The 25,951-nt window shown below is 45.0% G+C and overlaps 1 protein-coding gene and 1 long non-coding RNA gene across 2 annotated transcripts in view; both read left to right on the forward strand.

The window, feature by feature from the left end:
- Nucleotides 1–4,167: 4,167 nt before the first annotated feature.
- LOC311005082 lies at nt 4,168–4,545 on the forward strand. The gene is made up of 3 exons (XR_014596331.1): nt 4,168–4,218; nt 4,310–4,345; nt 4,444–4,545. It is a non-coding gene; the product is annotated as an uncharacterized lncRNA (long non-coding RNA).
- Nucleotides 4,546–4,637: 92 nt separating this feature from the next.
- The window catches only part of LOC311004065 (uncharacterized protein), a gene marked incomplete at its 3' end in the record, with an annotated part of 39,595 nt that continues 18,281 nt past the window's right edge, over nt 4,638–25,951 (forward strand). The window contains exons 1-3 of the mRNA XM_083996013.1: nt 4,638–4,689; nt 4,843–4,902; nt 5,033–6,218. Of these exons, the coding sequence (XP_083852139.1) occupies nt 5,255–6,218 (964 nt within the window). The 5' untranslated portion in view covers nt 4,638–4,689; nt 4,843–4,902; nt 5,033–5,254. The remainder of the gene's footprint in view (nt 4,690–4,842; nt 4,903–5,032; nt 6,219–25,951) is intronic.

Consider the following 25,951-nt stretch of genomic DNA (forward strand, 5'->3'; position numbering starts at 1 on the left):
CATTTTGGATATATGTAAATGAAATTCTCTAATGAATAGGCCTATATATTTATATTATAGCAATTATTGAACTCCATCTCGCTAACTCTGATAACTGTTATCTGAGATTTAGTGTCTGTATTATAAACAACCCTAAAGTTATTACTAAGGTCTAGGGTGGTTGGACATGGCACCGGAAAACATCCTTCAAAATAAAAGCATATGCATGCGCAATTGTACAGAGCAGATTCTCTTCCATATAGAGGAAAAAAAGAGTTGTTAGAGGGAACATTTAAACAACACATCTTACATCTCAATTAATGAAATACTGCAGTTTAAATTCGTTATTAAATGTATAGTAGTGTGTTGAGAACATAGATTGTAAAAAAAAAAAAAAAGAGAGTTGACAACATCTATTTACGTACGTATTAACGTTTATTTTTGGAGCAGTGTATAATCATGATAAAATGAATAAAGAAATATTATGGTTTTGACTTGGATTCGAACCCAGGTTGACTGCGTGAAAGGCAAGCGCGCTACCGATTAAGCCACGGAACAGCACGGCAACGATGATGGCTTTTTGTCATCAGGTTGAAACACATAAAAACAGTAACCGGGGGCGGGGCTCGACGGACTTTCTGGGCCTTCCCACCACGCTGTGATTGGTTACGGTGAGTTCACGCCCAGTCCTATCTACTACGATGCAAACTCCGTGTCTCTGTCTGTTTTGATACAACTTTGAGCTGGTAGCACGCTAGTTTAATAGTACGAGAGAAACAGTCTTTTCACGGCTTTTTGCTGAGAAAATCTTCAAACCCACTCATCACAGCGTTGACTTCTGTGTACATCTTTGTGACCTACCAGTCATTACCGTAAGTATTTGTTTTGTATTCGATTTATTATCTTAGTATCATGTTGTAGCTATAGTTAGCCGTTGGCTTGCTCAACCAGTAGAGTTAACTTACAGCAGTGCTATTGTTTATGAACAAGTCTGTAGTGTGTTGTTGAAACTGTTTGTCTTTGACCAGCAATAAACATGATTAGAGTTGTGTGTGTGCTTCTGGTAATATTAAATCATTTCGAAATGCACGTAAGACGTTCATTTCGAACTGGGCATTAGCATGTAGCGTAGTTAGCCGTTAGCATGTTGAAGTTAGCAGAGAGGCTCGTGTTTTTCTGAAAGCTGAGAACTGTAATTGCTCTGTGACTGGACCAGAGAAGTAGGTTTTGGTGAGAGCTATGCATTGAAACGGTGGAATATTTATCCTCTTTATTGTTATTGTACTAGTGCCCAGGCCAATGTGTTTTTGTGTGGTCAACTTTGAGCTGGTAGCACGCTAGTCTGGCTATGGTTCCCTGGATCTATTGTGACCTAGGCCGTGTGGCTGTTGTTGTTGTTGTTGAAGAGTGAAACTGTGGAATATTCCGTACATGTGCAGTAATAGAATGTATCTAAAGTGATTCATGTTATTGTTTTATTAGTTATTGTTGTTATTGTAATTAACAGCAGTATTGTCCAGCAAACATTTCAGCATTTCAGGATTGCTTTTAAGTCAGTCATTTTGTGGCCATTTTGGCCTCTGAAGTTAGTTTGTTGTTATGCTTATAGAGTTTAGAATTTTCCATGTGTGTTAGTGTGACTGTATGAAGCCTGAACTCACTTTGTGTGTGTTGTATATACAGGTAATAGTTTTCTTTTAATTGGGGTACATTGTTTGTTGTGGAAAGTTTAGGTCAAAGTGAAGTCACAACTTTGACCTTTTGTTGAGCTCATTTAAAATGGATGCCACGGGCCGAGTGGAGGAGGGGTTTTTTCTAAGGTCTGGCACTGTGTGTCGTCACAGCTGAAGTCGGCTCTGACCTCTTTCCATTGTGCTTGGATTAACTTAAATGAACAGCTGTTTTTTAATTCTGTTTATTCTAAGTGGTGTAATCATAGTATTTTTCTACATATATATATATATATTTAAAAATCTTCAAAATCCAAAGTTATTCTATTAAAATATGTAATCTCTTAGCTCTCAATAGCTATTTTCATTTTGTCTCCACTCCTCTCCTTGGCCCTGTAAATGGCATTTGAAATAGGCATGATCGGCCTATTTGATGTGTTGTCAACACAGAAAAAGCTAAACTTACAACATGTCTTCTTTGCAATGTAGCCAAAAAACTATTCATGAACAAAATAAAAATTAGAATGGAAATTACTCTTCAGTACTTATGCTTTCAATATCTGTTGTCATTTTGTCTGTATCTCTATCCTACATTATACAATTGGCATTTACATTTGTCCAAATTTTCTGGTCCAGCCAGCTGGTTGAAAGTGTTTTTATCTAGATTTCTGAAGACCCAATGACTGAGAGAAAGACAGTTTCCTGGTTCAATACTATTTTAAGGATAATAAATGAATCAATTTCAGTATTTACAACTAAACAAATAACTTTTTAAACATAAAACCACAGCTTAAATAGAAACAATTAATAAAATGAATGAATTGGCCCATGCAATATCACTAATATTTAAATTTGGGTATTTAATTATCTGAATTATGAAGCTGATTGATTAGGTGAGGTCAAACTTAGGCAGGAAAATGGTTCAAAAGTCAAAAGGAAGAAACTCTCCATTGAAACACAGCCAGTGGGTTTAATGGGAGCAGGTGGGCTTAAAGGGAACATCAGTGAATTATTGGTTAAAAATCAGAATATTTTTATTATGTGTGAGGTAATGTGAAATCCTTTCTAAATGCATGTCTTAATCTACACATGTGTAATAACTGGGTCTTTATACTTTTAGATGCCCCGTGGCAAGGCCTACCGTCGTGCCGAGGCTGCTAGGTTCCGGCAGCAGTCTCGGCGGCAGGATGCGACTTTCCTGCCAGCCCTCCCCGCCTTCAGTGCCAGTAAGTATTCTTCCATATATTTCCCTAAACCATTCTCTGTATATGTTTCTGTATGCATGAGCTGAAATGTTGTACGTTTTTTCATCAACAGTCCCCGGCACTGGCTGGCGCCGGAAGTCTCTGCAGTGGCCCCTTTCTCCGCGCACCGGGAAGCAGCTGAAGGTGGCCATTCCTGCAAAAGTCCCCGATAAGAAGGTATGTACTATTCAGAAATCATGATGAATGCTGATAATAAGTGTCATTGTGAGTGTACATCCTTTAAGACGTGTTTTTTTCCTTTTCTCCCAGCTTGTTGTTTTTGTCGGGGCATCCCATCTACGCCCCATCGTGGATGGATTCGTGCCAATGGAAGCGGACGGCTACACCTTCGGTTTCCTGTCTGTGCCGGGGGCGTGCGCGGACCTGCTCAGGATGGAGGTAAATCATGTTGTCCACACTTGTCCTCATATCCCTGATGCTGTTTGTGTTCTTGCCCCCAGCAACAACCTGAACCAGACCCCGGACCGAGCAGCTGCAGCGTTTGACCGGTACCTGCGCGCTGTCATGGAAGCCTGGCGGACTGCAGAGGTAGGTCATTGATGTATTTGTTGAACATGAAATTATATGTACTGTGACTATCGATTTGTAACTGACCGTTATGACATTTTGTGTAGGTTTTCGTCGTGGACCATGTCCCTCGTCTGTCTGTGGAGGGGTTTGTCCAGGAGTCCCACAGACAGAACTTCCAGCGCATCGCAGGACAGCACCGTATGTTTGAAAATATCAATGCATGGGTTTAGGCACTTATGATTTATCAGAAGTATCTATTTCAGCTATAATTGAGGCAATGCTCCTTTATTGTTTGTGTTATGAAAGTTGACCGTGGACTGTGCGTTGAGTTTTTCAGTAATCCGTGGGTTTTCCTTGTTTTTGTTGTCTTTAGGTTTGCGGTTCTACTGCCACGCGGAACGCTTCCCACCGAGGCAACGGCAGCTCTGGGCTGTCGATGGTGTAAGTGAAAATTGGACTTTGAATCTCAGAAATGCTTATTTAGACAACACAGTATGATTGACAGTAAATGTCATCTTGTTCAACATTACTGTATTGTAATCTTTATTTGTTCCTCTTCATAGACGCACCTCAGTGACGACGCGGGGATGCCTATCCTCGTGGAGTCGCTGGTGGCTGCCACCAAGCAGCACCTGGAGCGGCCTGTGCCTCCGCCACCTCCGCCACCCGTCGTCTTTCCGGTGTCCCCCAGGCCCAGGCCCATTCCCACGTGGACCGGTCGGGAGGTCCCAGCCCCACCTCCACCCACCCCTCCCAGGGACGAGGACGCCTGGACGACCGTGCCAGGCAGGAAGGTAAGAAGACGAACTTTGTCTACATATGGTCATGAACTGAGAAATGAAGGTTTTTCTGTATCCTAATGTCTTTTCTGTTTTGTCGTTGTAGCGCCGTTGCTCTCGGGAGAGGAGGGTTCCTCGAGTGGTATGTTGTCATTTTATTTAACTGTGATCTTGACAGTGACATTCTATTCCCTAACAAAACGATAAGTGTGACAAAAAATCTTTATGTCTTTCATACAGCGTCTTCTTCCCCTGAACCCTTTCTGGCTGCCGCCTGGGATGTTGCCTGACACGGACGACGCTGGTCCTTCGGCCGAGGACGCTGTTTCCACGGGCGAGCAGGTATTTATAGAACAAGAAACTTCTAATAGTTCAGATATTCTTTTTGTCCACTGTTTTGACACTATGTTTCTGTCACTTTAGCCGCTGCCTGTGGGACCTCGTACTCGACCTGTCCCCAAGAAGCCCAGACGTGCTAGGAAGAAGGTATGTCGTGTTTAAATCCTGAAGGAGATGTGTTCATGTATTATTGTGATGGACAGAAAGTCATTGTGAATGATGTATAACTGCAAAATCTGGATCAGATTTACTTGAATATGTAGATTTAATGGGATGTCTTTCCTTTCTTATTCTTTCTAGGTCGTGACCTCAACTCCCACGTTGACTGTCCGTCCTGAAGCCCAGGCCGTGGACCAGAAGGCAAGTAGAGTTATTGAATGGTCTTTGTAATTGTGTTTGTTGTTGTGGCAAATTTAACACCATCTTTATTATAGCCAGCATGACTCTCTCTTCCACAGGTATTAATGTTTTCATGTTTCTTCTTTTGCAGGTGGAGGCGACACCCGACCCTGTGTCGACCTGTGATGTGCCAGGGACCGCTCCTACTCCCAGTGTCGCTGCCCTTCCTGCTGCTGTCCCTCCCAGCCCTCAGCCTGTCCAACCTGTTCCCCAGGATGCGACGGTGGTCCGGGAAACCCAGCGAGCAACTGAAGGGGACACACCAGAAGCTACTAAAGGTCAGAGTATTCCCACTGTGCCTTGTTGTTCATTGATGAAGGGAGGGTCTCCAGCATCAGGGACAGAGTATCTTTCTCCAAAACACGAATATGATGTCCATGATTACGTGTCATGCTGTGTTGTCGCGGCAATTAAACATAGCATCGCTCCGGTTTGTACGTGGCGTGGCGATGATCTTGATTTTGTTCGCAAACAGGGGTTAACTTTGGGGACTTGGCTGGGGGGGGTGAGGAGGCAGTTTGATGTGTGTGGTCATCAGTGGAACGTGGATTTGGGGGAGCCAGAGTATAGGAGCATCAGGGATGTGATTGAGTTGAAGGAGAAGTTGAGGCAGCAGTTGTCAGGGGATGGCATGTGTGTGTTGGGGCTCAACACAGCAGCAGTGTTGGTCATGCAGCACAAGGACTTCTTTGTTGTTGTGGATTGTGGGGCACGTTCCGAAGAGGGAAAGAGGTCCTATCCAGGCAGATCTAGGGTCGTTTTCAACACCACCTTTGATGACCTGGTGGAACACATCATTGCTCTGGGCCAGTCTTTGTTTACAGAGTTTTTTTCTGTCAGTAGCATCTCTGTGGAGCAGTGTGGTGATAAGGGAGGGAGCGGCAATGTTTCTGTGGTTATTGAACCAGTTGTGGCAACTCAGTCTGAGGGAGAGAGCGGCAGTGTGGAGGAGTGTGTTGATGAGGGACAGAGCATTTCTGTGGAGCAGTGTGTTGATGAGGGAGAGAGCAGCAATGTTTCTGTGGTTATTGAACCAGTTGTACCCACTCAGTCTGAGGGAGAGACCAGCAGTGTTTCAGTAGCGATTGATCCAGTTGTTACTAGTCAGTCCCAAGGTCGCGCTTCTGTTAGAGGAAGTTTCCATCAAGGCGACCAGAGTAAGTTTGCATATCACGGTCGTCAGTGTATGGCCATTGGTTTGGTTGCTTTATTGAGACACTCCAAAGACAGCGTCTTTGAGTGGCAGTCTGACACACTGGACGAGGTAGTGCTCGCAGGTGATAAACTGTACACATCCATGTGGGAAGGCAATCAGATCGCACATCCATCTGGATTCCCTGCTGTTACAGAGTTGCCTAAGCAGTATGGTTTTGTTGATTTTGAGTATGATGTGAAACCTGTATATGGATTTGGGGCCTCCCCTCCAAGTGTGCGTATTTCACCTGAGCACATCTCTCTGTTTGACGGTCTCTGTCAGAGGTGTACACAAGACAAGCCCTGCTTGGTTACAATGGGTGGGGCTACATGTGCTGTCATTTGTAGTAAAGATGGTGAGTATGCTGTGGTTGACTCCCACGCTCGCGATGAGTATGGGATGGTTGATGGTGAAGGACAGAGTGTTGTAGTCTATTTTAGTTGTGTACAGCATCTGTTTGAGCACTTTAGCAAATTTGCAGGTAGTCAGACATTTCCCAAGGAGTTTGAGATCTGTGGTGTTCAAGTGAAACCCTCAACTGTGTCCTTGAGTGCTGGTGCAGCTGCTGAGTGTATAGAGCGACAGGTTACTGCTCCTGCTACTGTCACACCAGTGGTGAGTGCTGGTGCAGCTGTTGATTGTGTAGAGGAACAGGTTACTGTGACACCAGTGGTCCGTGCAGCCACTAACATTCGCGAGAAACGTAAATGCACACAGACAGCTGTTACATGTGGAGAGGGACAGGTTACCCCTCTTGTCACACCAGTGGTCCGTGCAGCCACTAACCAACGTGAAAAACGTAAATGCACACAGAGACATGTCACTTCCAAGAAAGCAAAGAGTTTTGATAATGATGTCAATTCAGATGTTGTGTTTGTTGGGGATGTAGCATGTAAAAACTTAGAATTCCGTCCCCTTTCTAAAGATGTTGCTTTAGCTTTGTGTAAGCAGACTAACATAGAATCAGAGAGAGTAGATGCCGCCTCTTCTGCTGTTGGTTCTTTAGGAATTCCTTGTATGACAGAGAAGATTGTGGGTGATGGTAACTGTTTCTTTAGGGCTGTTAGCCAGGCCATTAGTGGTACACAGAAATACCATAAGAAAATTAGAAATGCAGCTGTGAAGCAGTTACAAAGCAATCCTGTTGCCTATCAGAGTCTTCTGAGAAGCGAGTATCCTTCAATATCAGAATACATCAAGATGTCAAGGATGTCCTATGTTGGTAGTTGGGCCACTGAGTTAGAGATTCAAGCCACAGCTGATTATTTAGGTGTTAGTGTTTTCACCTATTATAATGATCGCTGGCTTGAATATAGCTGTCAAAATAGGAAGTTGTCAAATGAAGCTGTGTATTTACATAATGTTAATGCTAATCATTATGAAACAGTTGTCTGTGCACAGCAGCCTCAGTCACAGAGTTGCTATGGTTACTGTATGGTTAACACACCTTTTCAAGGCTATAACTTGAGATGTCATACTAAAGCTGAAAGTGACGTTTCTGATGATGGTACCTGTAATCTTGCTAGCTCTAACTTATCTAATTATTTCCAGCAGAAATACAGCTTGCAGTGTCAAACAAAATATCAACAAAATGTATTGTATAAGGAAGGCAAAAAGCATTCGATTGCAACTAAATACAAACAGCAGGCTTTCTATAAGATGAGGTTGAAGACCCTTAGCGTGAAGAAATATAAAGAAAATGTTGAGCACAGGGAAAGAGTACAGTTGTTCTCTACACAAAAATACAAAGAAAATATTGGTCATAAATTGAAATTAAAGGCATCGAGTATTCAGAAATACAAAGACAATATTGTGCATAAATTGAAATTAAAGGCATTGAGTATTCAGAAATACAAAGACAATATTGTGCATAAATTGAAATTAAAGGCATTGAGTATTCAGAAATACAAAGACAATATTGAGCATAAATTAAAATTAAAGGCGACCAGTATTCAAAAGTACAAAGAAAATATTGGGCATAGATTAAGAGTGAAATCATCAAGTGTTATGAAATATCACCATAATCTTTTACATAGCAGTAGAGTTAAACAAACGAGTAAAATTAAGTATCGGCTCAATAAAATTCACAGGGAGAAAGTGAAGGCAGCAAGTGTAACTAAGTATCGGAAAAATCCTGATCATAAAAGGTCTGTTGCAGCAGGTGTTAGAAGGAAAAGGCAGGTTAAGAAAGAGAATATGGGACAGTTTGACTTTGTTATGCAGCAGTTTTTAGAGGACGTGCTGGAAGGTCCTGAACATGTCTGCGCAGTGTGTTTCCGCTTGCTCTTCAGGCACCAGGTTCTGAACTGTAAAAGAGATGATTATAACAAAACACAGACAGTAGCCTCAATAGCAACAAACTGCATAACCGAGGACTACTTGCATAAGTGTAATGAATTTTGTGTTGTGCCATGTCAGGTGTTAGACACTGCTCGGGGTAAATTGTGGATTTGTTACACTTGTCACTATAAGATTAACAGAGGTGAGATGCCACCTGAGTGTTCTCAGAACAATCTAGCAGTTCAGGCTGTCCCTCCTGAGCTAGCCTGTTTGAATAGTTTGGAGAAACATTTGGTTGCTCTCAATATTCCATTTATGAAGATGCTAGCTTTGCCTAAAGGGGGTCAAAATGGAGTACATGGTCCAGTGACCTGTGTTCCAGCCAACATTGTGCAGACCAGTAACCTGTTGCCCCGTTCAAATATGGAGGGGTCTTTGTTGGCAGTGAAGTTAAAGCGTAAGTTGACCTATAAAGGTCACTATGAGTATCAGTTTGTTGATACTCTCCGCATTAGACAGGCCTTGCAGTATTTAAAACAGACCAATAGCCTTTATAAGGACATTGTGTTTAATGAAGCGTGGTTAAATGAGTTTTGTCAGGAACAGGAAGCTGACGTTCCTTTAGCATCACAGACTGTTGACAGTGTTGATGGTAACGTTTCTTTAGCATCGCAGACTGTTGATAGTGCTGATGCTGATGTTCCTTTAGCATCACAGACTGTTGACAGTGCTGATGCTAACGTTTCTTTAGCATCGCAGACTGTTGATAGTGCTGATGCTGATGTTCCTTTAGCATCACAGACTGTTGACAGTGCTGATGCTAACGTTTCTTTAGTATCACAGACTGTTGACAGTGCTGATGCTAACGTTTCTTTAGTATCACAGACTGTTGATAGTGCTGATGCTAAAGTTCCTTTAGCATCACAGACTGTTGACAGTGCTGGTGGTAACGTTCCTGCAGCATCACAGACTGTAAACAGACCTGATGCTAATGATGATGCTGCTGCAGCTGAGGAGGAGGAGCTTCTGCATGATAGACAGTCACATGGCATGTTTCAGGACACCTGTCTGATGCCTGTTGATATTGGTCAGGAGGTTCTTGACCAATATTTTGATGATATTTTGAATGTAGCACCAGCAGAAGGCAACAATCCTGTGAAGCTGCTTTCTGATATTACTAATGAAGCAAAGTGTTTCCCAGTGTTGTTCCCAAGGGCCAGAAACACTTACCACGAGCATCGGCAGTATCGGTTGACTTTGTCACGATACTTTAATAATCGCATTTTACACGCAGATGGTAGGTTTGCAAATAATCTTGAATACATATTTTTTGCTCAGTATATGTCAGAGGTTGAACAGGTTGTGTCAAATGTGTCAATTGCATTACGTAAAAGTAAAGGGGGTGAGAGGTCGTATAAGGTGTCAGATATTCTGAATAATGAGGAGAATTTCAAGAAGATGCTGGAGTATGATGATGGTTATCGTTTTCTTCGACCTATTAGAGGCACTCCAGCTTTCTGGCAGGGAGCCCAGCGTGACCTCCTGGCCTGTGTGCGTCAGCTGGGCATTCCAACCTGGTTTTGTTCATTTAGTTCTGCAGATATGCGTTGGGGCAATCTGCTCTCTACTATTCTGAAGCAGGAAGGACGAACAGCCACTGTAGAAGATTTAGAGTGGGCTGATAAGTGTGATTTGTTGAGACGCAATCCTGTCACAGCTGCTCGCATGTTTGATTATAGATGGCATTGTTTCCTCAGGAACGTGCTCATGTCACCATGTCAACCGATTGGTAAGATTATAGATTACTTTTACAGGGTGGAGTTTCAGCAGAGAGGCTCTCCTCATGTCCATTGTCTATTCTGGATAGAGAACGCTCCGCTGATAGACAGAAACACTGATGAGGAGGTAGTTCAGTTCATTGACAAATATGTAACATGTGAACTCCCATCATCAGATGAGGAGTTGCTGGACATTGTTACTACTGTTCAGCGACATTCGAAACGACATGCCAAGACATGTAAAAAGAAAAACACTGTTTGTCGTTTCAATTTCCCAAGGCCTGTGTCTACTAGGACATTTATTAGCCGGCGCCCCGATGAAACAGTGCCACCGTGCACTTGTCCTGTAGACCCAGCTCATCCTGGTAGACTGTGTCCATGTCTTACACGTTTAGCTGAACTTAAAAAGAAAAAGAAAGAATGGGCCAACAGGGTTCTGACATCCATTAAGACGGCTTTGTCAGATGAAAACAGAAGTTTTGATAGTGTGCAGCAGCTGTTTCAGACCTTGAACATTACTCAGGAGGCATTTGAGGAAAGTGTAAGAGTGCTTGAACGGCGCACTCAGGTGGTTTTGAAAAGACAGGTTGATGAAACGTGGATTAACCACTACAACAAGTCTTTATTAAAATGTTGGAATGCCAATTTAGATATCCAATTTGTAGTGGACGCGTATGCATGTGTAGTATACATTATTTCCTATATTTCCAAGGCAGAGCGGGAAATGGGATTAATGTTAGGGAATGCACATAGGGAGGCCTCTAAAGAAGGTAATCGTAGTGCAAAAGATGCTCTTAAGAATTTAGGCAGTGTTTACCTTCACCATAGAGATGTGTCTGCCCAGGAGGCTGTTTACAGGCTTACTAATATGCATCTTAAAGAGTGCTCCAGGAAAGTCATGTTCATCCCCACAGGGGAAAGTACAATTAGAATGAGTTTGCCTTTAAGTGTGTTAAAACATAAGGCATCATCTGCGTCATCATCTGATTTTAGTGACGAAGACATGTGGATGACTAGTTTAAATGATCGTTACAGGAACAGGCCTAATGATGATGTGTTCAGTGATATGTGTTTGGCTTTGTTTGCGTCTGAGTATCGCGTTCTCACCAAAAATGAGAAATGTAAAGGGGCAATTAAATTAAATGGGAATTTTGGTTCTGTAGCCAAACGAACTCGGACAAAGCCAGCTGTAGTTCGCTATGCTCGCTTCTCTGAGACCAAGAGTCCAGAGTTGTTCCACCAAAGCATCTTACAGTTGTTCCTGCCACATCGTTCAGATTCCCACCTTAAACCCACTAACTATGTAACTTTTAAAGATTTTTACGAGACTGGTAATGTCAGGTTTAGTGATGGGGCCAGGCATTCTGTGAGGTCAGTTGTTGATGTAAATAGACGTAGATTTGAGATAGAAGCAGATAAGATAGAGAATGCTCAGAAACAGTTAGATGATCAGGGTGTTTTTGAGGATGCCTGGGCTGAGCTGTGTCCAGAGGCGGAGCTGGAACGGTTAGAGTGCGTGCAGGAACTTCAGGACAATCCACAGCTAGGGGATGACCCGCCAGAAAACATTCCAGATTTAGCTGTTACCAGGCAACAGGTTTCTCATTTAGAGAAGAAGAATGTCATGAGCAGAAGCGATGGCTTGACATTGATTCGATCACTAAATGACACACAGTTGTCTGTTTTTTATCAGGTCCGTCAGTGGTGCTTGGATAGGGTCAGAGGGGAAAAGCCGGAGCCTCTGCATGTGTTTATTACAGGTGGTGCTGGGACAGGGAAGAGCCATTTAATCAGAGCGATTCAGTATGAGGCAGGGAGACTTTTACCTACTGTTAGCCGCCATCCTGATAGCACGTGTGTGTTGTTATGTGCTCCAACAGGTATTGCTGCATACAATTTGAATGCAGCAACGATACACACCACATTTAGCATAGGGAAGGATGTGCGCTTGCCGTACAGTCCTCTGGGTGAAGAGAAGCTCAATTCATTGCGAGCTAAGTTAGGTGATCTGCAGATTGTAATTATTGATGAGATCTCCATGGTAGATCACAACCTCCTGGCTTACATCCATGGACGGTTGAGGCAGATCAAACAAACAGGTGACTTTTCACCGTTTGGGAATGTGTGTGTGCTGGCTGTTGGAGACTTTTATCAGCTGCCTCCTGTTAGAGGGAAAGCGTTGTATAATGATGATGTGACTGTGAACCTTTGGTCCAGTTTATTTAAGGTTGTGGAATTGACAACAGTTGTAAGGCAGAAGGAAAAATCGTTTGCAGATATGTTGAACAGGCTCAGAACTCGTCCTAAAGAGACACCATTGGAGGACAAGGATATTGATATGTTGAAACAACGTGTAACAGGTGAAGAGAGCTCAGCTTTGCATATATTTGCTACGAATAGCCAAGTCAATGACTACAATTTTGAACAGGTGCAAATAGTATGTACTGAGGAAGAGAGGGAAGAGATCCACGCCCAGGACTTTGAGAACAGCAAAAAAACAGGGAAGCTGGAATTGATAAGCGGTCATCACAGGAGAGCACCCAACACATGTTTGGAAGAGGTGCTACTGTTAGGTCAAGGTGCTCGTGTGATGTTGATAAAAAATGTGGATGTCAATGATGGGCTTGTGAATGGGGTATGTGGCACAGTCACTGATATAGTTCATCAGCCTGACAGTAGGTTTCCTCAGGTTGTTTTTGTCAAGTTTGATGATGCTAATGTTGGTGCCCAGAGGAGGAAGAACAGTGCACATACCCCACCAGTGGTAGCTGGCTCAACAGGCATCAAGCCTGAAGAGGAAAGAGCCACTGGGAAAGGCGGGATGCGCCGGCAATTTCCATTGAAACTTGCCTGGGCGTGTACTGCACACAAAACACAGGGACTCACTGTTGACAAGGCAGTGGTCTCTCTAGAGAGGATATTTGCTCCAGGACAGGCTTATGTAGCTTTGAGTCGTGTTAGGACTATCGATGGGTTGATCATTACAGATTTTAAAGAGAAGGTCATTTTCTGCAACGCCAAAATAAAGGATGCACTTCGAAGCATGCCAAGGTTTTTAAGTGACAATACAGCTCGGCCTAACATGGAGTCAAATGGATTCTCTGTGTTTTTGATGAATGTGCAGGGTTTATCTGGACACATTGCAGATTTAGCATCATGTACTCAGCACTTGCAGCTTAACTGTATTGCTGTGACAGAAACATGGCTGTCTGCACAATCTTTACTAGAATCAGTCCAGATAGATGGTTTTAGTTTCCATAGTCATCCCCGAAGTCTGTCGTACACTAGCAGTAATCCACTGCTAGTGGATTTCCAGGGGAAGCAACATGGCGGTGTGGGTCTGTACTGTAGGAATAGTTTAGTGTGTGAACTTCAGGTACCAGACGTGGACCTGGAATGTTTGGTTTGTGCCTGTGATGATGTGGACATAGTGTTAGCTGTTATCTATCGACCGCCATTATATACTATGTCTTTGTTTAAACAAAATCTCAGCAAGTTGCTAAAGACATTGGATTCCTTCAGTAGAACTATTGCCGTTATAGGGGACTTTAATGATAATATTTCCCCATCTTCATCTGAAGATGTGTCAGCATCTTCATCTGTTTGTCGTTTTATGGCAGAGAACGGTTTTGTGCAACGTGTGAAACAACCGACAACAGAGAGAGGCACACTCATTGACCATGTGTACATCAAAACATCAATTTATGATGTACAGGCAGTAGTGTTGCCAATTTATTTTAGTGACCATGAAGGAATTCTCTGTTCTTTCAGCAAGACCTAGTTGAGTAATGTAGTATGAAATGTGTAATGTAGATATAGTAATATATTTTATATGAATTTGTTAGTTGTTGTAATTTCAAATGTGTAATGTATATAGAAATTTAATATAATAACGCTAAAGTAATAAACATATATTGCCTTATGAATTATATGAACATGTATTAAATGTTAAACATGTATTAATCTGTGTTCAGTGTATGAATTTGTGTTTCCTTGCTGGCCCTTTGTATGTTCTGTGTTCCAGGTGGTTCCAGCCATTTACTTCAGGCATCTTCTACATGGACACCAGAGGCCAAGCCATCTATTGTATTGTGTTTTCTTTCTAGGTGTACAAATGTAGTATATATGGATATGTTTGTGTTGAATTCTGTAGTTGTTATATGTAATCTCTGTAAATACACTGTGAATCATGATTTTAATGTGTAGTATTTGAGTTCTGTAATTCTGTGTAATATAGTGTTTATGAATGTATTAAAATGTAGTTTTGAATTTTTGATAGTGATGCTAATATATGAACATGTATTATAATAGTTGATTGTATGAAATATTCTCTCTCTCACTCTCACTCTCACTCTCTCTCTCTCTCTCACTCACACACTAGTTTAGTTATGCTGGAGGTTTTTACCTGTTAAAAGGATGTTTTTCCTCTCCACTGTTGCTGAAGTGAGAACTGTTGAGTGTCTTTCTAATAGTTCAAAAATAAAAACGGATTTATAAAGACATAATACCTTTTGCCATTTTATTTAAGTTTGCCATGTGTTGTATGTACTAATGTTTTGTTGTCATAATAAACTACAGCTGCATCTACTCAACTGGGTCTTAATTAGTCTATTATTCAACAATAACAACACCTGTGCAAAGATACCATCAATAATGTTTGCAGCAAACCATGAAGACTTGAAGCACCAAGCCAAATGAAAAGAAGAGAACAACCTGCTGGGAGTAATGAATAAAGGGGTGAAATAAGATGCTATATCTGTCCATTAATTGGCATTTGGAGGTATAGCAAAAATTGCTGTGTAATCTACTAATGTGTCCCAGCAAGGACTGACGATCATCAGCTGGACAACAATGTTACAGTGAAATCGTCAAATACACAAACAAACCAATGTATGAAACAGTGGAGGCTGGTCCATAGAGTCAGAGCTGGTGGGTCCTCTATTTTTGAGAGGCAAGAGAAAGATCAACATATTTTAAATAAAGAGTAACTGCTTGAAATAAACCATTACAAAATCATTTATAATATATTGTTAAATATCTTTTATAGAAGAAATCCACTTAATTCACTTAAAAAGGTTCAACAGCGCCGCTTGCAGTCGGAGGAGACAGAGCAGTCTGTGTGAAGAGCAGGGAGCAGAAGGGGAAGGGTGGGGGGGGGGGGGGGGGGGGCTAGAGGAGGATGGAAGTCTTCTGTCGTCCTCTAGATTAGACACCTGGGACAGGATCTCCTTTCCTGCTGATCTATGATTGGCTAAGACTGGTAAAAGGATGCGCAAAGGGAGGGCATCCTCCCTAACCAATCAGCAACAAGAACACAAGATTGACAACAGGTTGGTCCAATGACAATTCTACACAATACTACACATAAATCATAGAGTATGTATACAACAAATATGATCAAAAGCTGGTGTCACCATAAAATCTTGTCAAACACCTTGGCAAAGGTTACAGCCTGTTTGACTGTTGAGAAGAAATATATCATTGAAAAAATGATAGATATAACCAATTAAAAGTGATGTCATGTTAATTGTAGCATGAAGTTTGGACCAAAACGGACAATGCATGATGGAGTTATGGCAAGTTCATGGTTCTCCACCAGGGGGCAGTAATGGGATGTGGGCCGTTGCGTTCGGGGTCGTTACCTCATCACACGTGAAGTTTCGAGCAAATCGGACAATGTACAATGGAGTTACGGCAAGTTTACGGTTCGTCCACCAGGGGGCAGTAACGGGATGTGGGCCGTTGCGTTCAGGGTCGTTACCTCATCACACATGTGAAGTTTCGAGCAAATCGGAGAATGTCGATGCAAAATATGGCATTTCCTGTTACCACCAGGGGGCGACATGAGTGACGTCTGAAATTAATATGTCAGATCGTTCAAGGTCACGTCATCATCATGTCCAGCAAGTTTGAAGATGCTGCGATCAAATCTATGGGCGCGATAGCATTTAAACCTTTTTAGCTGACTCGTGGAACTTGGCCGTGCCCTAGCAGCCACGTGGTTTGACATAGAAAAAAGCTTTTAATAGTGTTTTACCAGCTTGGTCTCCTGATGATGTGTAGCGAATATGAAGTAAATCGGGCAAAATCTGCAGGAGGTGGCTGTTCACGATGGAGCGCAATTCCTGTCAAAACCACAAGGGGGCCATTAGCCGTAGCTTCATAGCGTTCATGAAATAGCTCCACCAACTTGTTCGGCATGTTTTAGAAGTGGAATGAAGTTGATGGGGTCAACAATGTATTTTTAATGAATTTTAGCGCACTTCCTGTTACCACCGGGGGGCGCTATGAGTGACGTAGGAAAATAATATGTCGGATCGTTCAGGGTCATGCCCTCATCATGTGCACCAAGTTTGAAGCCGCTGCGATCAAATCTGTGAGCGTGATAGCATTGCAAACTTCTTAGCTGAATTCGGGAACTTGGCCGTGCGCTAGCAGCCACGCCCTTTGACCTACAGACCTGCGGAGCACAAGCCGTAATCAGCTTAGTCTGGAGATGTTTTGTACCAAATTTGAAGTCAAACGGGCGAACTCCCTCGGAGGAGTTTGTTTTGCGTCAAAGAAATGCTAACCAAAATGGCCGACTTCCTGTTGGGTTTAGGGCGTGGCTCCAATTAAATTTTTTGTATGTTTGGGTATGATACACGTGTGTGTCGAGTTTCGTATGTGTACGACAAAGTAAGCGTAATTTGTCTATGGAGAATTTCTGAAAAACTTCAAGGGGGCGCTATTGAGGCATTTAGCCACGCCCATGGGAAACGACTCTATACGCTGAAAGAGCTCGTCATTCTTGACCTGTGGATGAAATTTCGTGAGGACACGACTTCATTAAAGCCACGAAAAAGGCAAACGTATTTGTACGATAAAAAATCGTCAGTCGCCGCGGCGGCACACGGACGCCGTTCGTCGTATCTTCACAGCGTTCATAATGTAGCTTCAGCAACTGGTTGTGCATGTATTAGAAGTGGAATGAAGTTGATCAAGTGAAGTATGGATTTTTTATGAATTTTTGCGTACTTCCTGTTACCACCGGGGGGCACTATGAGCCAGGCAGGAAGTCAATACATCAAAACGTTCAGGGAGGAGCCAACGTCATGTCCTTTGAATTTCAAGTGGCTACGACGAAGTATGTGTGCGTGAACGGCAAACGTAATTTATATTGGGAAGATACACATTCGCCGCGGCGGCACACGGACGCCGTTGCTCGTAGGGTCAAAGCGTTAATGATGTAGCTTCACCATCCGGGTCTGCATGTATTAGAAGTGGAACGAAGTCGATTTGGTCAACTATGTATTTTTAACGAATTTTTGTACGTTTCCTGTTACCACCGGGGGGCGCTATGAGCGACGTAGGCAAATAATATGTCGGATCGTTCAGGGTCTCGCCATAGATTTTTGCACCAAGTTTGAAGCGTCTACGATCAAGTATGTGGGCATGAGAGCCGTTCGTATTTACATGGCAAGCACTGAAACAGTCGCCAAACTTCGGGGCACGCCAGAGGCCAAGCCCTTTGAGCTACAGACCTGCGGAGCACAAGTTAAGCTCAGCTAGGTCTGACGATGTTCTGGACCCAATTTGGAGCCGATAGGGCGTAACCCCTCGGAGGAGTTCGTTTTGCGTAAACCAACTTTGAAGCAAAATGGCCGACTTCCTGTTGGTTGTCGGGTATGTCCGTAATGAGATTTTTTGAAGATCTTGGGTTGATGAATATGTTGACCAAGTTTCGGACAAATCGGTGTCGCAGACTGCCATTTCCTATGCGCGGTCTAGGGGGCGCTATGGTGCCATTTGGCCACGCCCACATGCGAGACCACCACAGAATGGCAATTTTTGGGCTTCCCCCCCTGCGTGTTAAATTTCATCCGTTTCTCGGCTTGGGAAAGTGGTCGAAATCGTGTTCGAAGTCGCGGAATAATAATAATAATAATAATAATAATAATAAACATTACAATATCTGGGGTTTTCGCTGCCAGGTCTATGCAGTACTTGGTTACTTGCTTGCTTACTTGTTGTTACTCGTCGGCTGGCACGTTGACTAATGTGCATGTCGAATTACAATAGGGTCCTCCCTGTGACGTTGTCACTGGCTCGGGCCCTAATTAAAGCCGCAAGCGGCGATGGACGGCCCTCGCTCGCCCATGCCACCGCGGGGCCTGAGGCACGCCGGGGCCGTGGCGCGGAGCAGAAATGGAGAAAAAACCCGGAAGGAGGCCAAAAATGCAATGTTTCGTTCATCCACCAGGGGGCAGTCACCGCATGTGGTCTGGTGCGTTCAGGGGCCGCCCCTCATCACTCGTGTGAAGTTTGGAGTGAATCGGACAAAGCATGAGGGAGTTATGAGCTTTTAAAGGTTCGTCCACTAGGGGGCAGTAATGGGATGCGTGCAGGTGTGTTCAGGGTCAGCCCCTCATCACACATGTGAAGTTTGGAGTGAATCGGACAAAGCATGAGGGAGTTATGAGCTGTTAAAGGTTCGTCCACTAGGGGGCAGTAATGGGATGCGTGCAGGTGTGTTCAGGGTCAGCCCCTCATCACACATGTGAAGTTTCGTGGAAATCGGACAATGTTGATGTAAAAAAATGGCACTTCCGGTTTCCACTAGGGGGCCACATGAGCGACACCCCTATCAGATGGAAGAGGTCTCCACCCTGGACCTGTGTATCAATTTTCATGATGATACGAGTTCATTAAAGCCATCAAAAAGCCAAACGTATTTTCATGGCGAGGAATTGATGGTAGCCACGCCCCTACAGGGACGCCATTACTCGTATCTTCACAGTCTTCATAATGTAGCTTCACCAACTGGTTCTGCATGTTTTAGAAGTGGAATGAAGTTGATGGGGTCAACTATGTATTTTTAATGAATTTTTGCGTACTTCCTGTTACCACCGGGGGGCGCTATGAGCCAGGCAGGAAGTCGTTACATCAAAACGTTCAGGGCGGAGCCAACGTCATGTCCTTTGAATTTCAAGTGGCTACGACGAAGTATGTGCGCGTGAAAGGCAAACGTAATTTAAATTGGGAAGATACACATTCGCCGCGGCGGCACACGGACGCGGTTGCTCGTAGGGTCAAAGCGTTGATGATGTAGCTTCACCATCCGGGTCTGCATGTATTAGAAGTGGAACGAAGTCGATTTGGTCAACTATGTATTTTTAATGAATTTTAGGTCACTTCCTGTTACCACCGGGGGGCGCTATGAGCGACGTAGGCAAATAATATGTCGGATCGTTCAGGGTCTCGCCATAGATTTTTGCACCAAGTTTGAAGCGTCTACGATCAAGTATGTGGGCATGAGAGCCAATCGTATTTACATGGCGAGCACCGAAACAGTCGCCAAACTTCGGGGCACGCCAGAGGCCAACCCCTTTGAGCTACAGACCTGCGGAGCACAAGATAAGCTCAGCTAGGTCTGACGATGTTGTCTATCAAATTTGGAGCGTGTCGAGCGAATCGTTTTGGACGAGTTAATTTGGCGCCAAAAACGACCAATTCAAAATGGCCGACTTCCTGTTGACATTTCACCATGACATTAAGAGGCTTTTTTGTATATCTGGGTATGGTACATATGTGTACCGAATTTCGTCCGTCTACGCCAAAGTGACCCGAATTCCCTATGGGCTTTTTTGAACTTTGTAGGGGGCGCTATTTCGCCATTTCGCGTCGGACATGCGCGAGCAGCACAAAATATCGAATGTCGGATCCGGACGGACGTCCGGCAAAAAGTTCACGCATTTTCGAGTTGGGGAAAGGGGCGAAATTGGGGCATGTTGTCGCGGAAGAATAATAATAATAATAAACAGCACGATTTCAATAGTCCCTCCGGCGAGTGCTACTCGCCGCTCGGGCCTAATTAAAGCCGCAAGCGGCTATGACGGGCCCTCGTTCCACGCCACTCGGCGTCCCCGCTAACCCCGGGCCGCTCTTCGAAACCCCCTCGGGCAACCGGACGTGGGCGGCTGCGTCGAGGGCGGTCCCCTCGTCGAACACGTGAAGTTTCGAGCAAGTCGGACAACGTACGATGGAGTTACGGCAGGTTTACGGTTCGTCCACCAGGGGGCGGTAACGGGATGTGGGCCGTTGTGTTTGGGGTCGTGACCTCATCACACATGTGAAGTTTCAGGCTGATCGGACAATGTCGATGCAAAACACGACATTTCCTGTGTCCACAAGGGGGCGTCTTGAGCGAGCTAGCGTACGATCAAATGGAGGCGTAGAGGGCGGGCCTCTGATCATGTACTGAAATTTTGAAGTGACTACGATCAAGTATGTGGGCGTGGAAGGCAAACGTAATAGCATGGCGACTAAACGAGCAGTTGACCAACTTTGTCGCCCCCTAGCAGCCACGCCGTTTGACGTAGAGAAAAACTTTTAATAGTGTTTGACCAGCTTGGTCTCCTGATGATCTGTAGCGAATATGAAGTCAATCGGGCAAAATCCGTGGGAGGTGGCAGTTCACGATGGAGCGCTATTCCAGTCGCCTCCACAAGGGGGCCATTAGCCGTAGCGTCATAGCGTTCATGAAATAGCTTCACCAACTTGTTCGGCATGTTTTAGAAGTGGAATGAAGTTGATGGGGTCAACGATGTATTTTTAATGAATTTTAGCGCACTTCCTGTTACCACCGGGGGGCGCTATGAGTGACGTAGGAAAATAATATGTCGGATCGTTCAGGGTCACGCCCTCATCATGTGGACCAAGTTTGAAGCTGCTGCGATGAAATCTGTGGGCGCGATAGCATTTAAACCTTTTTAGCTGAATTAGGCAACTTGGCCGTGCGCTAGCAGCCACGCCCTTTAACCTACAGACCTGCGGAGCACAAGCCGTAATCAGCTTGGTCTGGAGATGTTCTCGACCCAATTTGAAGTCAATCCGGCGAACTCCCTCAGAGGAGTTCGTTTTGCGTCAAAGAAATGCTAACCAAAATGGCCGACTTCCTGTTGGGTTTAGGGCGTGGCTCCAATTCAATTTTGTGTATGTTTGGGTATGATACACGTGTGTGTCGAGTTTCGTATGTGTACGACAAAGTAAGCGAAATTTGTCTATGGAGAATTTGGGAAAAACTTCAAGGGGGCGCTATTGAGGCATTTAGCCACGCCCATGGGAAACGACTCTATCCGCTGAAAGAGCTCGCCATTCTTGACCTGTGGATGAAATTTCGTGAGGACACGACTTCGTTAAAGCCACGAAAAAGGCAAACGTAATTGTACGATAAAAAATCTCCAGTCGCCGCGGCGGCACACGTACGCCGTTCGTCGTATCTTCACAGCGTTCATAATGTAGCTTCAGCAACTGGTTCTGCATGCATTAGAAGTGGAATGAAGTTGATCGGGTGAAGTATGGATTTTAAATGAATTTTTGCGTACTTCCTGTTACCACCAGGGGGCGCTATGAGCCAGGCAGGAAGTCGATATATCAAAACGTTCAGGGAGGAGCCAACGTCATGTCCTTTGAATTTTGAGTGGCTACGACGAAGTATGTGCGCGTGAATGGCAAACGTAATCTAAATTGGGAAGATACACTTTCGCCGCGACGGCACACGGACGCCGTTGCTCGTAGGGTCAAAGTGTTCATGATGTAGCTTCACCATCCGGGTCTGCATGTATTAGAAGTGGAACGAAGTCGATTTGGTCAACGATGGATTTTTAACGAATTTTTGTACGTTTCCTGTTACCACCGGGGGGCGCTATGAGCGACGTAGGCAAATAATATGTCGGATCGTTCAGGGTCTCGCCATAGATTTTTGCACTAAGTTTGAAGCGTCTACGATCAAGTATGTGGGCATGAGAGCCGTTCGTATTTACATGGCGAGCACCGAAACAGTCGCCAAACTTCGGGGCACGCCAGAGGCCAAGCGCTTTGAGCTACAGACCTGCGGAGCACAAGATAAGCTCAGCTAGGTCTGACGATGTTCTCTACCCAATTTGGAGCCGATCGGGCGTAACCCCTCGGAGGAGTTCGTTTTGCGTAAACCAACTTTGAAGCAAAATGGCCGACTTCCTGTTGGTTGTCGGGTATGTCCGTAATGAGATTTTTTGAAGATCTCGGGTTGATGAATATGTTTACCAAGTTTCGGACAAATCGGTGTCGCAGACTGCCATTTCCTATGCGCGGTCTAGGGGGCGCTGTGGTGCCATTTCGCCACGCCCACATACGAGACTACCACTGAATCGCAATTTTTGGGCTTCCCCCCCTGCGTGTTAAATTTCCTCCGTTTCCCGGCTTGGGAAATGGGTCGAAATCGCGTTCGAACTCGGGGAATAATAATAATTAAAGCCGCAAGCGGCTATGACGGGCCCTCGTTCCACGCCACTCGGCGTCCCCGCTACCCCCGGGCCGCTCTTCGAAACCCCCGCGCGCAACCGGACGTGGGCGGCTGCGTCGAGGGCGGTCCCATCGTCGAACACGTGAAGTTTCGAGCAAATCGGACAACGTACGACGGAGTTACGGCAGGTTTACGGTTCGTCCACCAGGGGGCGGTAACGGGATGTGGGCCGTTGTGTTTGGGGTCGTGACCTCATCACACATGTGAAGTTTCGAGCTGATCGGACAATGTCGATGCAAAACACGACATTTCCTGTGTCCACAAGGGGGCGTCTTGAGCGAGCTAGCGTACGATCAAATGGAGGCGTAGAGGGCGGGCCTCTGATCATGTACTGAAATTTTGAAGTGACTACGACCAAGTATGTGGGCGTGGAAGGCAAACGTAATAGCATGGCGACTAAACGAGCAGTTGACCAACTTTGTCGCCCCCTAGCAGCCACGCCGTTTGACGTAGAGAAAAGCTTTTAATAGTGTTTGACCAGCTTGGTCCCCTGATGATCTGTAGCGAATATGAAGTCAATCGGGCAAAATCCGTGGGAGGTGGCAGTTCACGATGGAGCGCTATTCCTGTCGCCTCCACAAGGGGGCCATTAGCCGTAGCGTCATAGCGTTCATGAAATACTTTCACCAACTTGTTCGGCATGTTTTAGAAGTGGAATGAAGTTGATGGGGTCAACTATGAATTTCTAATGAATTTTAGCGCACTTCCTGTTACCACCGGGGGGCGCTATGAGTGACGTAGGAAAATAATATGTCGGATCGTTCAGGGTCACGCCCTCATCATGTGCACCAAGTTTGAAGCAGCTGCGATCAAATCTGTGGGCGTGTTAGCATTGCAAACTTCTTAGCTGATTCGTGGGACTTGGCCGTGCGCTAGCAGCCACGCCCTTTGACCTACAGACCTGCGGAGCACAAGCCGTAATCAGCTTGGTCTGGAGATGTTCTGTACCCAATTTGAAGTGAATTGGGCGAACTCCCTCGGAGGAGTTCGTTTTGCGTCAAAGAAATGCTAACCAAAATGGCCGACTTCCTGTTGGGTTTAGGGCGTGGCTCCAATTCAAATTTTTGTATGTTTGGGTATGATATAGGTGTGTGTCGAGTTTCGTATGTGTACGTCAAAGTAAGCGAAATTTGTCTATGGAGAATTTCGGAAAAACTTCAAGGGGGCGCTATTGAGGCATTTAGCCACGCCCATGGGAAACGACTCTATCCGCTGAAAGAGCTCGCCATTCTTGACCTGTGGATGAAATTTCGTGAGGACACGACTTCGTTAAAGCCACGAAAAAGGCAAACGTAATTGTACGATAAAAAATCGTCAGTCGCCGCGGCGGCACACGGACGCCGCTCGTCGGATCTTCACAGCGTTCATAATGTAGCTTCAGCAACTGGTTGTGCATGTATTAGAAGTGGAATGAAGTTGATCGGGTGAAGTATGGATTTTTAACGAATTTTTGCGTACTTCCTGTTACCACCGGGGGGCGCTATGAGCCAGGCAGGAAGTCGATATATCATAACGTTCAGGGAGGAGCCAACGTCATGTCCTTTGAATTTCGAGTCGCTACGACGAAGTATGTGCGCGTGAACGGCAAACGTAATTTAAATTGGGAAGATACACATTCGCCGCGGCGGCACACGGACGCCGTTGCTCGTAGGGTCAAAGCGTTGATGATATAGCTTCACCATCCGGGTCTGCATGTATTAGAAGTGGAACGAAGTCGATTTGGTCAACTACGTATTTTTAACGAATTTTTGTACGTTTCCTGTTACCACCGGGGGCGCTATGAGCGACGTAGGCAAATAATATGTCGGATCGTTCAGGGTCTCGCCATAGATTTTTGCACCAAGTTTGAAGCGTCTATGATCAAGTATGTGGGCATGAGAGCCTTTCGTATTTATATGGCGAGCACCGAAACAGTCGCCAAACTTCGGGGCACGCCAGAGGCCAAGCCCTTTGAGCTACAGACCTGCGGAGTACAAGTTAAGCTCAGCTAGGTCTGACGATGTTCTGTACCCAATTTGGAGCCGATCGGGCGTAATCCCTCGGAGGAGTTCGTTTTGCGTAAAATAAATGCTAACCAAAATGGCCGACTTCCTGTTGGTTTTTGGGCTTCGCACGAAACAAATTTTTTTCATGTCTGGGTATGATACATGAGTGTGTCAAGTTTCGTTAGCCTCCGGAAAAAAAATTTTTGGTTCCTATGGCCGGGGGTAAAAAGTTCTAGGGGGCGCTGTGGTGCCAATTTGCCCCGCCCACAAACGACGATAGCATCAGATCGAAATTTTTCGAGGACCCAACGTGTGTCCCAAATTTCATCCGTTTCTCGGCTTGGCAAAGGGGTCAAATCGAGGCGAATTGACGAGGAATAATAATAATAATAATAATTAAAGCCGCAAGCGGCGATGGCGGGCCCTCGCTCGCCCATGCCACCGCGGGGCCTGAGGCACGCCGGGGCCGTGGCGCGGAGCAGAAATGGAGAAAAAACCCCGGAAGGAGGCCAAAAATGCAATTTTTCGTTCATCCACCAGGGGGCAGTCACCGCATGTGGTCTGGTGCGTTCAGGGGCCGCCCCTCATCACTCGTGTGAAGTTTGGAGTGAATCGGACAAAGCACGAGGGAGTTATGAGCAGTTAAAGGTTCGTCCACCAGGGGGCAGTAATGGGATGCGTGTAGGTGTGTTCAGGGTCAGTCCCTCATCACACATGTGAAGTTTCTTGGAAATCGGACAAAGCATGAGGGAGTTATGAGCTGTTAAAGGTTCGTCCACTAGGGGGCAGTAATGATATGCGTGCAGGTGTGTTCAGGGTCAGTCCCTCATCACACATGTGAAGTTTCGTGGAAATCGGACAAAGCATGAGGGAGTTATGAGCAGTTAAAGGTTCGTCCACTAGGGGGCAGTAATGGGATGCGTGCAGGTGTGTTCAGGGTCAGCCCCTCATCACACATGTGAAGTTTCGTGGATATCGGACAATGTTGATGTAAAATATGCCACTTCCTGTTTCCACTAGGGGGCAACATGAGTGAGATCGCCTATGAGCATATGGAGACGTTGAGGTCGTGACCCTGGACCTGTGTACCAATTTTCATGTTGATACGAGTTCATTAAAGCCATCAAAAAGCCAAACGTATGTTCATGGCGAGGAATCGTAGCCACGCCCCCACACGGACGCCATTACTCGTAGCTTCACAGCGTTCATGATGTAGCTTCACCACCTTAGTCTGCATGTTTTAGAAGTGGAATGAAGTTGATGTGGTGAACTATGTGCCATCAGCACACGTTAAGGTAAAACCTGGCCACTTCCTGTTACCACCGGGGGGCGCTATGAGTGACGTAGGAAATTAATATATCGGGACATTCAGGGCGGAGCCGTCATCATGTCCAGCAAGTTTGAAGTTGATCGGATAAAGTATGTGGGTGTTAGAGCTGTTCGAAGG

This window comes from Trachurus trachurus (genome assembly GCF_905171665.1).
Source record: "Trachurus trachurus genome assembly, chromosome: 21".
Taxonomy (NCBI): Eukaryota; Metazoa; Chordata; class Actinopteri; order Carangiformes; family Carangidae; genus Trachurus; species Trachurus trachurus.